General features: G+C 42.0%; 1 protein-coding gene across 2 annotated transcripts in view; it reads right to left on the bottom strand.

Annotated features, from left to right (window-relative positions):
- Positions 1-376: 376 nt before the first annotated feature.
- Positions 377-14,904, bottom strand: part of PRKCD (protein kinase C delta) — a 68,025-nt gene continuing 53,497 nt past the window's right edge. The window contains exons 6-18 of one of the 2 annotated variants that reach the window (XM_040592266.1): positions 14,717-14,748; positions 13,949-14,034; positions 13,455-13,584; positions 12,749-12,849; positions 11,487-11,583; positions 9,887-10,020; positions 8,510-8,683; positions 7,854-7,945; positions 6,252-6,314; positions 3,579-3,717; positions 2,548-2,736; positions 2,139-2,267; positions 377-924 (exon numbers count right to left, since the gene is read on the bottom strand). In XM_040592266.1, the coding sequence (XP_040448200.1) occupies positions 766-924; positions 2,139-2,267; positions 2,548-2,736; positions 3,579-3,717; positions 6,252-6,314; positions 7,854-7,945; positions 8,510-8,683; positions 9,887-10,020; positions 11,487-11,583; positions 12,749-12,849; positions 13,455-13,584; positions 13,949-14,034; positions 14,717-14,748 (1,525 nt within the window). In that variant the 3' untranslated portion in view covers positions 377-765. The remainder of the gene's footprint in view (positions 925-2,138; positions 2,268-2,547; positions 2,737-3,578; positions 3,718-6,251; positions 6,315-7,853; positions 7,946-8,509; positions 8,684-9,886; positions 10,021-11,486; positions 11,584-12,748; positions 12,850-13,454; positions 13,585-13,948; positions 14,035-14,716; positions 14,749-14,904) is intronic. The other variant, XM_040592267.1, reaches the window with a different exon arrangement.

Raw genomic sequence — 14,904 nt, 5'->3', positions numbered from 1 at the left:
CTCCTGGTAAGCTGCTGTGATCATGCTGCATATTTCTATCACCAACATCCCCAGGCAGTGTGCTGCGGCTGCTGCAGGTCACTCAGCCTCTACCTTATGCTTATACTACTTCAGGATGAAGGTGTAGCGTGACCAGTGAAGCCTGACTGCTGAGAAAGACGGGCTTTATAAAAGGAAAGCAGTAAGAACAGCACTGAGTGGTTCCCCACAACAGCTACTGTTACACTATGAATCTGCTTTTGCCTAACTCTTCATTTTGTTTAATCCTCCTAAAATATTTGTGTTATTTTTGTAAGTGATCAAGGCTTACAGGATTTTTTTTTACTGTAGTGTTTAATTGTATGTTACCAGAAAAAAAAAATCATAAAGCCACGAATGAAAGTTTAACGTAACTTTCTTTTAATTGAGGACAAATAAAAGAACCAAGGGCTCAAACACTGTTTTAAAAAGACATCATCTGTTCCCCAATGTCTTCTCTCAAGCAAAATATACAGCATATATATATATAAACATAACTACAATTCAAGTACCAGACAGAATTTACATTTTCCCAAATAGAGAAAATAATGCACAGGATTCACATACCTTAAACCCAACCATGCAGAAAGGAACACTGCCAATCAGTCAGCAGTTGGACATAATTAATCACACTACTGTGTAGTATTCTGAAGTATCGACGTAGTTGCAATGCAGAACACATAGCACTTGTGAGTTTTCGGTTTATAACATTTAACCCTGCTTTGAAGTCCAACTCTGTTCAGAGGCTTATTTGTCTAAGATCTGTTCAAATTTAGGGTTAATAAAAGAAAATCCATCAAATGCAGACTGATCCATGGACTCGATCAGGTTTTTGTCACTGTAAGACAATTTTGGCTTCTCACTCAGGAATTCTCTGTCAAAGTTGTTGTAGTCACTTGCTGACTTCTGTTAAACAGAGGGAAGATAGAGAAAAACTTTGTAATTTCTTCTAGAACAAATTGCTAGACACAAAAGCTGAGGAAGTTACTTCTTGAGCTCCCGCTGTCCCTCCCCCTTACAGAATGATACAGGTTTTGCCTATTTTAACACCACTCTAAGATGAGAACTTGGAGAATTGCTTATTGTTGGTTGAAAACAAATAGCACCAGGTCAGGTTTCACAGAATTACCCAAAGACTGGCTACTGACAGAAGCAATGCAGCAGTTACATGTAAGCCCAACGTTCCTTGCTGTTAACCAAGGATTTCTAATTCCTGAAAGCATTTTCTGGTCTGTACTTGTCCAGAGACGGAAGCGATGCTCTATTGCAGCTGCTTTGTGTCTGGATAAAATATTTGTGCGTGTTTCATAAAAATTCATGTTACTAAAGACCATATTTTACAGTCTGAACCTCCAGAGGTTACTGTCTGTAGGATCATTATGTTTCTGGAGTTCCTATTTCTATGGGAACATGAAGCCTTCTTGTCTTGAAAGGGACAGCTCTCCTCCATCAAGTACATGAGTACCTTGGTAAAGAGGCTGTGTTGCCTCCTGATCATTTTACTTGTACTAGTAACAGGGTGGAGGAAAACTGGTTTGGATTTTTAACCAGGTGAGGCAAAGCAGCAGCAGCCCACGATGATACAGACCGTGAGTAAACACACAGTCTGTTCTTCAGGTGTTTATTTCAGGTAACATTAGGCATGAACATTATAAATAGTTGTAAGGTCAGCAGTGTAGAGAATGTATCTCTTTGCCTACTTGGAGACTCTCAGATGAGTTTGAAACCGCACAGATTTAATGCTTGTACAGAAAGCCTGCAGGCGTGGCATTACAGAAGAGAAAAAACGCAAGAAACTATCAACGTTTGTAACGCTGAGGAGAATGAGTATCAGAACTGATTTTCCTGAAGATTGTATTAGTAAAGAAGCTCCTTGAGAGACTATAGGAACACAGTCTTAATAGGAAGACTTCAGGGCAGCTGGAGGAACACAGTGCCCCTTTTTATAACTGGACCATGAACCATCCAAGAACAATGGGGTTTGAGATGGTTATGTTTCACATTTATAAAATGTGAGGAGAAAATTACAGTAGGGTAGTTTGAGCAAGTTAGAGAAATCGCCCCTTGCCCCTAGGCTGACATCTGCGATGCTGCCTCAGAACAAGGAATGACCCACGTACCACTTTCGGCCTGAAAGGAGGGTCCACCTCCCTCTTCTCTAGCGCCGTCCAGTTGATGGTTTTGAAGAAGGGGTGGTCTCTGATATTCCCAGTGACCCCAAGTCGTCTTGTTGGATCCCTTTCAAATAGCTGCAAGAGAAGATACTGGTAAGGCCTTACGCCTGCTCAGAAGGTAGGTGGCAGGGGAAGAATGAGGGGTGTACTGCTGAAAGTACAGCTACAACAAGTTCTTACCAGTAACAACTTGAATAAAGTTGCTAACGGTAAACGGACCATTAGTAATTCATCTGATCTGGCTTTCCCTTTGGAAAAACAATTTTCTTCCTAAAAACCAGCTCCTTTTAAAAGCCCAGATTCCTCCCTTCCTGGACAAACACAGTGCCATGACCCACTGGTTGATCAGTCCTACCTTTTCTAATACATCTTTTGATTCCTTGGTAATCCAGCGTGGGTAGTGAGGGGTGTCCACTCGGATTGACTCAAACAATTCATCTTCATCATCCCCATGGAAAGGGGATTGTCCAATAAGCATCTCGTACAGCAGGACCCCAAATGACCACCAGTCCACAGAGAACGTGTACCGCAAACCTTGCAGGATCTTGTTCCACAGAAGGAAGAAATACAAGTAATTAGGAAAAGGCAGCAACGTATACCAAAAAACAGAACAGGGATTTTAAGAGAGAAGAGAATCTTTAATAACTAGGGTATGGGGGGTGGTGGAAGGTGGGGGGATGTGGAAATCCAGTTGTTTGAAAAGTTGTTGGCACCGATGCACATCTGTGGTGTTATCCTTGGCTGCTGTTTGTGGAAATGGGGACAGGTCTTCACTTTCACGCAGACATTTTCTCCATTAACTTTAAATAACCATATACTTGCAAAACATCTTTTCTAGTCACTTTACAAGATGCAGGGAGAAACGAGTAGCAATGAAAAGCAGAGTACTACCAAACAGACTTTGACATTGTTTATAGTTTTAGAAACTAACTACCTTAGCTGGACTGTTTTGCAAACCAGATTAAAAAAACCCAACTATATAACACTGGGACTTTAACTTAGTGAGATTCTCCTTAGAAGCTGCTTTTGCTTGGAATTTTGGTGGTTTGCATGGGCACAAGTCTGTTCACCATCTGCACATAGATCTGTTTTGCAGGAGCCCCACGTGTCTGCGAGCTGTAAAGGCATAAGGGACAAATAGCTGTTCAAAACCCAAACGCTTTAACATTTGAAAAAAGTGGATTTTTTAAACTTGCAGTTATGGAATAGTTACAGATCTCAAGTACCTTCTACGGAGAACTCTGATTTAATGGATATTTTTTCTGCGCTACTTAAGACTTCTAAATTTCTGAGCTGTTAGTCTACTAAGGGTGATTAATCACAACAGCCGTTCCAACATCAGTGTATTCAATCCATCGCAGCGGTAGGTGGCAGTGGCATACTGACCTCGGGAGCGATGTAGTCTGGGGTCCCACAGAAAGTGCTTGCCTTGTTCTCACCGACAACGTTTTCTTTGCACATTCCAAAATCAGCTATTTTGATGTGGCCTTCTTTATCAAGCATCACATTGTCCAGTTTTAGGTCTCTGCAAAGTGTTTAAAAAACAAAAGTTATGTTTTGAGGACAAGTGAGTCATTTTCGCATTCACATGCATACTGACAAACACCTACCCTAATCATACAAAGAGGCTTTTCAAGAAAATAATTATCCATCAAAACGATATGTACAAAAGAGTACTTTTGTGCTTTGAAGGTGGTAGGGAGAAGGGAAAAATTCTCCGTTGTCAGAGTAAATGAGAGGCTGAGGTGTATATATATAGCGTGTGACCTTATAATCCTCAACATTTGCTTTCAGATCCAAAAGCACGCCCAGTGCTTCTGTTGCTTCTGGAAGGAGGTGTGAGCTAATGCCCCACCAGCTGACACAGCACTGGTGCACCAGCTCCGTAGCTCAAAGGAAGGATTGTTGGATTCTTGGAGCCTTTGGCAGGAGCGTGAGTGTTTGAAGCCTGCCTGACTTCCACGCTACCTGTTCCTAGTTACAGTGCAAGGGGGTTCATGTGCTGTGGCCACAGTCTGTGAGGTGTTCTGTTACATCTTTTTTTCAGAGCAACACTATTCAATTGAGCAGGAACTTTTTAACAGCAGTTTCCAAAAGCTACATTCCCTCCCTTTGACTGTTACGCAGTTTTTGTCCATCTGGCTGCAAAAGCACATACCAGGGAGGGCAGGCTGAAGAGAAACTAAAAAGCCCTTCTGCTTACCAATAACAGCTTGAATAGAGCAGATAATTTTATGTGAGAACAGGGCAGTCTTCTCCTCGGTAACTTAAGTCCCCAGTATTGGCTTCTTACACTGCTCAAGGGTGAGCTGAAGCTCAAACCACGAGTCCCTGATCTAACGGAGCACACCCGGAGAGAGAAGGAAACTCGAGGGGGACACACACCTTATTGTGCTCTACAGCTGCCTGACAGGGGCTGTAGGCAGGTGGGGGTGGGTCTCTTCTCCCCAGTAACAAGCAACAGGACAAGAGGAAACAGCCTCAGGTTACGCCAGGTGAGGTTTAGATTGGATATTAGGAGAAAAATGTTCATGGAAAGGGTGGTCAAGCACTGGCACAGGCTGCCCAGGGAGGTGGTGGAGTCACCATCCCTGGAGGTGTTGAAAAAAACCACATAGACACAGTGCTTAGGGACATGGTTCAGTGGTGGGCTTGGCAGTGCTGGGGTTAACGGCTGGACTTGATCTCAAAGGTCCTTTCTAACCTAAATGATTCTGTAGTAAATCCTTCTGTGTTTGCACATCAGGTGCTGTTCACCTGAGTAAACTGAGTATATTTGAGATGGGAACTACTCATGGTAATGGCGCACTGCACTTACCTAGCTACAACAAATTCTAAAATCTGTTGTAGGGATGTGCACTTACATACAATGCCTACCTAAAACTGCTCCAGGTGAGGTTCTGTGGGTATACTGGTAATTATCCTGTGTGAGATGGGGGGGGGGGGGGGAAAAGTACCTTTGGTTTTGCTGGTGTCTTGTTGGAAAATGGTAACTGTTTCTCTGAAAGTATTTCATACTGTGAAATCTCCCTCCAGGTACATTTTAATTTAATGTAGGGAAACTTAACAGCAAGCCTAAAAATGTTCTAGAAACTCTGGGATGGAAGGGTTTTGTGCTGATGGCAACATATCCTGAAGTTTGATCCTTTCCTGTACAAAAACTGGCAGGAGGCAGTGGGAATACGGTTGGGCTCACAGAGTACCTTCCCGGCGTACGGCTGTCTGCTCCGAGAGGCAGCCAGGCTTGTAAGAATCAGCTTTCTTCACCAAGGAGGAACCCTGTAATGTTCTTTCTCTTTACAGACACTATTTTACTCATCTTTTAACTTCAGAAAATTGCTTTAAAGCACAGATGCCCCAACCGGTGTTTCCTGTTTCTTTCTATGAAGGGAGATGGACAATACCAGATATTTTGGGGCACGTTTACCTAAGGCCTTGGGTGACTCGTGCTGAAGCACACAGCCGTCATTCTTTGTACCTGTTTGTTACAGAGGTAAGAGCTACCTGAGCAAGTAGTCACACTAAATGGTGCTGTGAAGCTGAGGGTGGGGTGAAAAGGCTGGAGAAAGGAAACTGAGAGTACTACTGCATTACAATAAACTTCTCATCTCTTGCAATGTGGGTATTTACAGCAAGAACCACTTGATCAGGATCTGGCCACTGATGTTTCAACCTGGTGAGGCAGAAGCATCAATGCTGTGGTTTCAACAGAAGGCAAAAGCAGACAGCTGTTACCTCAGTGGTTTTTACACGGCCAGTAGGAACAGAGAGCCTCAAGGACCCTCTCTCCCTTTCTTCCAAACTAAATAGACCCACGATTTGAAGGCAGTGTTTAAAAATAACTGAAACAAAACTGCTTTTGTGTAACATAAATAACATTTCACCATTCTAGTTGCCAAGGAAAAGACACCGATATAGATTTCTCTCAGGCATGTCAATGCCCTTGGAATTACATCACATCTCTGACAGCTTGCACTTGTTACATCAATCAGTAATTCAGAGATGCACAAAGGGCTGAGAGAACTCACAGGTCCCACACTGGAGCTAGTTGGTACTCACCTATAAATAATGCCTTTGCTGTGAAGAAACTGTAGACCACATAAAATTTCAGCTCCGTAAAACCTGAAAAGACCAAAACATTTTTTTAAGCTGTCTTGCTCAGTTAAAACATAGTCAATGCAGCTGGCCAAAAGAGCTGCTGTAAGCGTCTCTTCATGGAGTGAGAAGCACTGTATGCTTCCTTAAATATATTGGTATTTATATAGCTGGATGCTGCGATCTACAAGTTGATCCCCTCACCAAGCATCTGTAGTATCTAATACCAAACAGCAGAGGGGACAGACAGCAACTTGCCTTAACGCTTCATTCCACTTCCACGAGGAATGTTGTCTGTCCCTTTTCTTGTCTTTGCACATTTCTAGTGATATACACATGCTTTTTGCAAGGCAGCTATTGGGAGCTCGGTGCTCACAGGACTGCTTTAGGAGGGACTGGGCACACACCTTGCCTATCTCTCTCTGCATCTGCCCAGCTGCAGCAGACAGACTGCAAATTTAGCATCTCTTCAAAGGGCATTCTCCTCAAAAAAGGGAGGTGATAATCCAGAGGATAGGAAGGAAAATGCTGTAAGAATGTTTCTCCCCACCTGTGAAATGTATTAAAAGCTTTTTTTTAATTGAGCAAATACAAAACTATTTCCACTTCTGTATAGCAAAATGAATGTTGACCCAAAACTTCAGAAACAGGTACAGAGGCTGCCAGATGCACAGATTTTTGGCAGAATGCAGGTAAGCTGGAGGGGCTTTGTCCAGATTTTTGCTGGGGAGAGTGGGAAGGGAGCTTGCCCTCACCTAGGACCCTGGCTGCTACCTAGCCATTATTTATGCCAGACCCCTTGATCCAATCCCACCCAGTGCTCCCTAGGGTGCAGGAACAGCAGTAGTTTTCCAGCCTGGTTATACAATAGCGCTGGTGCTTACAGGTAGGTCCGCTACCCTGCACTGTTACTTTTATGGTCTTGCATGCACCCATTCAATGATACAATTAAAACCCTTGTGCTTTTTGGTTAAAGAGGTAGAAACTGACCTAAACCTAAAAATACTATGATAGGTAAAGTAACAATAATACAGTTTTTTTGCATCTTTTAAGTCTTCAGCTCCAGTGATCTTTAAGGTGTAGGTAACTGACACAATCGCACTTGCTAAACAAAGTGCTGACCCGCTTTATTAGTCTCTTGGGGAATGTACAGGTTATCCTTCCATACTATCATGTCAACTTAGCAATACTAGTAAATAATGTGTTGGGGTTTTTTTTTCCCCCCTCATGCTGTTTTCCAATTTTGCCACAAAAATACTGTCCCAAAGGGCACGGAAGATGTACTACTTGCTTTTCATTGCTGACTCATCTTGCAGTTTACTTGGCATCTCTAGGTACAAGCATCCCATAACGTAAAACACCACACTGCTATGTAAGTTAAGAAAACCTAACTCCACACATCATTAAGTGAGCTTCTTCATTGTATTCAACCAGTGCCTAGAAACACCTTCTCAATCATCAGCCACTGAAACTTGAGTGCGGGTAAGTGGTGCAGAACTAGAAGTAGTAAAACCACAGAGACCGAAATAATTAATGGAGATAAGGAATGAAGGGTTGTGGACTTACGTTGCTCTGTAGAGATCAAAACGCCCCTTGTCTTGTATGTGGAACATCAGGTCTCCCCCATTCAGGAACTCCATAACAAAGAACAAATGATCCTGTTTGCAAGTAACCAGAGAATGGAAAAGTTACGGATGTTATTGCAGCCACGTATGAAGTAGCGACGTGCCTGCTGGGGACCGAGCAGCTATTTTGCTCTGCTCCTGAAGTATTTATCTATTTCATGCACCCCTAGGAGTGCATGAGGCTCCCACAGAGTCAAGTAGCCTGGTCTTGTATTGTAAAGCTAAATAGCTGGTCTTGCACTCTATGGGTTTCTAGACTTTATAAAAATACACGTTTAAATAGACTTACTGACTTCTACCTGTGAGTCACCCTTTTTCCCCCTCACCGAGGGTAAAGCACAGATCAAGGATTTAAATTAAACTGCCTTTTATTCCAGATGGCATAGATGTTTTTCTGATCTTATTCTGTTCTCATCAACGTATGTGGGGGTCATGCTCATATTTACTTTCCACAAGGCCTGTGAACTATTGCACAGAGCACAAGAAAAGGAAATTTAATTCTTGCAGCACTATGTTACTTTCACTTGACTGCTGTTAACAGCATCCATTAGAGGAGTAAATCTGTTGTGTTGCTTACACCAATGGGCTTTTTCTTACCTTTGTCTGAAACGTGCAGTAAAGATGTGTGAGAAATGGATTTTCCCACGCAAGTGCGAGTACCCGCTTTTCCACCATGGTACATTCCACATCGTCATCAATTAGCACCACATCTTTTTTCAGAGCTTTGATAGCAAAGAATTCATTCTTCCCTTTCAGCTCAGCAAGCAGAACCTACAGAAAAACAGAAGATGAGATTACACCACACATAGGGAAGAGTGTTGCTGATGGCATCAGTAAAGGATAGCCAAAGGTGTTTATTGCAGGTGCAATGACAATTAGGAAAAATATTTAAATGGGAAAGATGAGTGAGATTTGGGAAGGTGAAGTTGTTAGGCACAGAGGTGAGGAGACAGGGCTCAAGGACCACAGAACACAGGCACAGTAGCTTCCAGGGCAGTTTTTCTGTCAATGTTTTGTGAGCATATAAACAGAAGGCACGTAAAGCCTGTTCCTTCACTAGAGCTGTAGTTTCACAGACAGTCGTGGACAGGCTCTGTGGAGGTCATGCTGCTCCCCCACATCTCCCCCGGCCGCTGTGCTGGAGCACTGAGGTGCTCTCTACACAGAGCATGCAAGAAACCCCAACCCTTTGCACTGTGGTGCCTGAAGGGCCACTCCTCTGCCTCAACACTAAATCCTGAAAAATTGTTCTGCATTATGAATCACTTGAGTTTAGATAAGATTCAGGCAATGAATTTCTAGTTTCTTTGACAAAGAAGGCTGTATTTGATTCTGTTAAAAGATTATAGAATCATGGAATCATTTAGGTTGGAAAAGACCTTTAAGATCACAAGGGCAACCGTTCACCCAGCACTGCTGAGCCCACCACTGAACCATGTCCCTGAGCACCGCATCTATGCGTTTCTTCAATACCTCCAGGGATGGTGACTCCACCACCTCCCTGGGCAGCCTGTGCCAGTGCTTGACCACCCTTTCCATGAAAATTTTTCTCCTAATATCCAATCTAAACCTCACCTGGCGTAACCTGAGGCTGTTTCCTTTTGTCCTGTTGCTTGTTACTGGGGAGAAGAGACCCACCCCCACCTGCCTACAGCCCCTGTCAGGCAGCTGTAGAGCACAATAAGGTTCCCCCTGAGCCTCCTTTTCTCCAGGCTGAAAAACCCCAGTGCCCTCGGCTGCTCCTCAAAGGTTTGTGCATCAGACCCTTCACCAGCCCCGTTGCCCTTCTCTGGGCACGCTCCAGCACCTACATGTCCCTCTTGAAGTGAGTGGCCCGAAACTGAACACAGGACCGAGGTGCAGCAGCCTCTACCCAAGCCACTGTAAGACCTTTACGGTTAATCGAAATAGCCCATCACATTGCAAAGATCAAGCAAGGCAGTCACCTTAAGGTCTATTAAGTTTGTTACATACCTTTCCAAAACTTCCTTTCCCTAGTACTTTATGGAAGACAAAGCTGTCTATGTTGAATTTCCTCCTGCTTGCAATTCGCGATGCTGTCTTGGCTGTGCTTCCCTCCCAGAGTTTATCGTACTCACTGTTATCTGCTAATCGAAACAGGGAGTTTAAAGTTCAATATATACAGAAATACTGCATGACTCAGATCCCCCGCTGAGAATTAAGTACTGACATGCTATTTCAATGCATCCGCTGCTGGAACACTGGTGAATCTAAACATAAGGGTCAACTCCTGTAGTTTATAATACAGTTTAAATTACTCAAGCGTACTTGGTAGTGTTGGATTTGAATTTAATCTGATTTTTATAATGCCTAAGTATTGCTTAAACCCAGTATCAGAAACAATCAAAGGACCTTACTTTCCCCTATGACTAAGATATAGGGCATAATTTGGAGAGGAAGATACTTGACAAGGATTGCTTGTAAACAAATTATTTATCTTCCTTTAGCAGAAGAGGATAGTCCCTCAGCCTGAGCAGAGAGGCCATAATAAAAACATGATTTATGCCCAATGCTGCCTCAGCAGCGTGATCATACAGGTTAATCCCAATTATATCCTAAAATTATTAACTGTACTTTTTTTTGACCTCCACTGCATAGATCTGCTGGGTCACTAACAAGACACTGATGATAATCATGAGATGATACCATGCATGCCCCATAAGCTGCCCAGCATCTGTGATGACCCAGGGAGGAATCACAGCAGCTGCTCCCTGACTTAGTACTAACCCAAACCACCTCTGCAAGAGTAGTTTGATTTTTTCCCCCCTCTGTCTAGCAAACTGGATCAAGTATGATAAATAATACAAAAATAATTTTCTTACTGGGCATTTGTACAGAATTAGTTCAACGTATGGATGAATATAAAAATCCTGTACCACTCCAAACCCACCCATCATCTCTTACTGTGCCTGGTGATTTCCTTCCGGTAAAAAGTTACTTGTACTGTTGCATTTATTTTTGCATAAATTATCACAGGTTAGACGTTACAAAAATAAGGCTTATACGATGCCAGAATTCTTTAGCAATAGTAAAAAACAAATACAAAACCTTAGTCTGAACCTGTGGAGATAGGATTCCAGGCACTACTTAAACTATCTCAGCCATTTAATCTCAAGTAGTATTTTGGCTACTTACATCCTCAAATAGATAGCACTTGTCATTGGTTTCTAATGGTTTGTGAACAAATTGATGGAATTAACAGCGCGCACGGCATTTCAGTTACAGGAGGGAGGGAAGCGTGTAGCGCACGTCTGGTTAGCGAGGCATGCCCCAGTCCCATTGTGGGGAGCTGCACTGCGGTGAGCAAGGCAAGCATTTTGCAGAAAGGTGAGCAGGCTCACGGGCTACAAACAACAGGTATTTGTAACGTAAGCATTTTGTGTGGCTGGGAGAAGGTAAAAAGAAATACATGCTTTTTTTTTTTTTTTTTTAAACAGTGCTTATTACAAAAAAAATTGCCTAACACAAGGCAAGAATGAATAAATACTTCGATTGTTAGCTTGTGTAGTCCCATAGGTAGATGGCCAAATTAAAACATTGGAGTTTTTCTCACCTGTTGTGTCTCCTCCTGGAGCCCTAGGTTTCTTATCAAAATCTTGATAAATACCAACACTTTCTACAGATCCAGAATCAGACCTTCGTGTAGATTTCTGAGGAGGAGAGGAACAGCAGAAATTATATTTGCGTTATTACTTCAGAAATACTGGTAACAATAGCTGTTAAATGTAACATGATGACAGGACATACTTTTCTATTTGACTGTTAACCCCTAGTACATATCTTTTCTCAAGAAGTCTGGTTCATAGACTATTTAGCCATATTCTTTACAGCTTCAGATCAGCCCATTGCTCTTCCTTCACTGCAAGAAAATAAGCCGTTGAAATTCCTGAACAGTCTATGCTGTATTTGTTTGTTGCAAAACTATTAAAGGTATAATGGTTTGAATCCACAGCGGGAAGAACTTGAACTGTGGGAAATGTACCCTTGGACACGTGTTCATTTGAAAGAGGAGATAGAAATCACTGTCATGGTAGACACGCTGAAGTGTGTGTGTGTGACATCCGCCTTGAGCACAAGGAAACAAATTATATGTATGGAAGACCCCTGAGATCAAATTTTAGTAATGAAAAGATCCAAGCTTTTCTGTGTTATAAGAGCTGGCGCAGCAGCTCCCACTGTTTTCAAAGTAAATAGCCTGTGAAAGCTTAGGAACACCCAGCTCAGAGGAAGTACTGTTGGCTTTTGTGATACATTTTCCTATTTTATTTCAGAGCTTGTGTCTGAATCTTTATTTGCAAGTCAGAAGTCGACCACAACAGACAGCCAGGCTGCAGCAGGAGACAAACAATGTAAAACTATGGGGCCAGTGTCAATTCCAGGGGTGTTTTCTGTGTGTATATCCCAGATTAACAAAAATTGAGGATATCTGGTATATTGCTTATTTATTTAATTTTAGCATTCAAGTGGAATTCTAAAGTTGAAGCATGGAAAAACAGACTTCAGTGTTATGATACCACAGTTTAAACAAACAGAAAGGGAAAGAATAACCTTGGCACCACAGAACAAAGCTGGATTTCAGGAAACCACACACACCTTTTTTAAAAAAAATCTCTGTTAGGTGGGATTTCCACCACACCCCTGCACTCCCTCATTTCAACTTTAGGCTACTGACTTGTTAGTCTCTTTATGGGTCACATTAAAAAGAGAAAACCTTTTCAAATTCAGTTTCCCATAAAAGTGATATGGAAAAGACGAAGTAAAATCCCCCAAAGCCTGGAAACAACTAATTACCTGACAAACGGCAACAAAGCATACCTGGCTAACTTGATTTAAAGCTTCAGCTAGCAACTTCTGGTTTATTCCACATAAGTTTGCCACCTTCTTCTGGCATTTATGATGCACATTCATGCCACATTCTAAAAGAAACGTAAAGATCATTATACGACCATCAGGAAAATACTGTCCGACTTTAAGACAAAAAGGGCTGTTTCTCTGGGCAGCTCAGAAACCTTGTTAAAAGCCCAGACTGGACGTGGATCTGTCATTGTTAATAAAACTGCAACTTTAATCTTCAACTCAATGGAATCTACAAAAATTGTTCGAAAGGAAAAAACCTGAAAACATTACTTTATTCTCAAAATCTGTTACAATAATCTTGTCTTTTTGTGGGATAATTAGAAAAGCAGTATTTAGAGTAAACACTTTAAATACACTTTAGGTGCTACCTTGACTCAGAATCACCAAATTTCAGCTATTCCCAAAGTAGTGATTCTGATTATACTCAGGATTACACCTCCGCAGCATGTTTTCTGACTCCATTAGAAGCTCGTCACCTTGGCTGAGCTGTCACACAAGCCAGGTGCTTATTTGACTCTCTCTAGTACAAAAGCTTTTTCAACCACGCACGGATGAGATGAATCCCATTCTATATAGCACATCCAGAAATGCACAGTGTGTAGCAGGGGGTGGAACACTGGAAAAGCACGGAGAGGTCCCAGCTGCCCTCCCTGCTCCTCCATACCTTCACATTTGAGTCCTTGTTTGACCAGCCCCCAGAGCAGGCTGCCGCAGTGGTCACAGAAGGTAGGGCTCATGTAGTTGTAAACTTTGAAGCGATGAGGCATGTCTATGTTGAAACGTTCCTTCTGAAACTGAGGACAGGGAGAGGGGTTGAGGCACTCTACCCAAACCACAAGCAGCTTCTTACAGAAAACTGCTTAGGTGTTACAAAGCTACAACAATTTTATCTTGCACACCCCAGTCTTAACATCCCTCATCCAGCAGGGAAGGAATCTGCCCATCAAAAACGCCCCCCTTGCAGGGCTTTGAACTGCTACTCTTACTTGAAAGTTTCATCCACCACAGGTTACATGCAGTCTTCAAGAGAAGACAGTACCTTGGGTTGCATAGCCAAGCACCTCCCAAATGGACTTGGCTATTCCTGTACAAGGTTTTGTTAGTTCAGGAGTGTTTCATTACATAATTACACTCTAAAGATATCGTGCCAGCTCTTACCATTGTGTCTCTGCTGTTGGCTGCAGTACCAGTACACCTCCCAATGATTTTATCAATACATTTCTTATGAATAGCAGCATTGCATTCTTCAAGACAAGCACAAAAAAAAAAAGAAAATACTTCTTCAGATAATAAATACACAGGATGAGGTGTTCATAGCATGAGGCTTTTCATAGCATAATGTGAAAGCCACGCTCATTTCTATCATACTATATATACCAAAATGTTTCTTTTCTATCGAGATGATTATCTTTTTTAAGCTGATTGCCTCCATTTTCTTTTATCATAAACTCTGTTTCTAAACTAAATCTGCCCCTATTAGGTAAGGCCACCAGCTTTTGATAACAGAGGGACAATATTATGCTTTTCAGTTTTACCCTTTGATATCTCCCCTACTGTTAGGAGTAATGCAGAGACCTGTGCTAAGTCAAAAGTGACTTTCAATTCAGCTGAAACCCCTCAATAGTTGTAATACATTTTAGAAAAGGTTTCACAAAAAAACTGCTGTCATAAATAAGTGCCAGTTTTCAACAGCGTTACACACTTAAGAGAATAGCAAAGTCTAGATCTTGATACTGAAAACTCAGCTAGGAATCATAATCAGATGGCCTCAGGTTATCACACAAAACTGATGTTTGACATCTACTACTACCTGTGGTGACGGTGCACTGTGCCATGCATATTTACAGAAGATTTTTTCAACAGTAACTATTAGACCTACAGTTTCACGTGAAACGTAGTACAAGAAAAAGGTAAGAATCAACTTACGTCTACATTTGTATCCCTGCTTGTTGAGTCCCCTGAAAAACAAATTATAAAGAAGGAGATTAAAAATGTATGTTTGCTGGAATAAAAGGTGTGTGTGGTTTTTTCATTTTTTTATTTTTACAATGTAAACCAATCAATCCTTTGTCTATGGAAATATTTGTTCCAATTAATCAATTGGTCTAAATTCT

This window comes from Falco naumanni, chromosome 4 (assembly GCF_017639655.2).
Source record: "Falco naumanni isolate bFalNau1 chromosome 4, bFalNau1.pat, whole genome shotgun sequence".
In the NCBI taxonomy this organism is placed as follows: domain Eukaryota; kingdom Metazoa; phylum Chordata; class Aves; order Falconiformes; family Falconidae; genus Falco; species Falco naumanni.
Note: the sequence above shows the minus strand (reverse complement) of the source record. Positions and strands in the feature narration are given on the sequence as shown.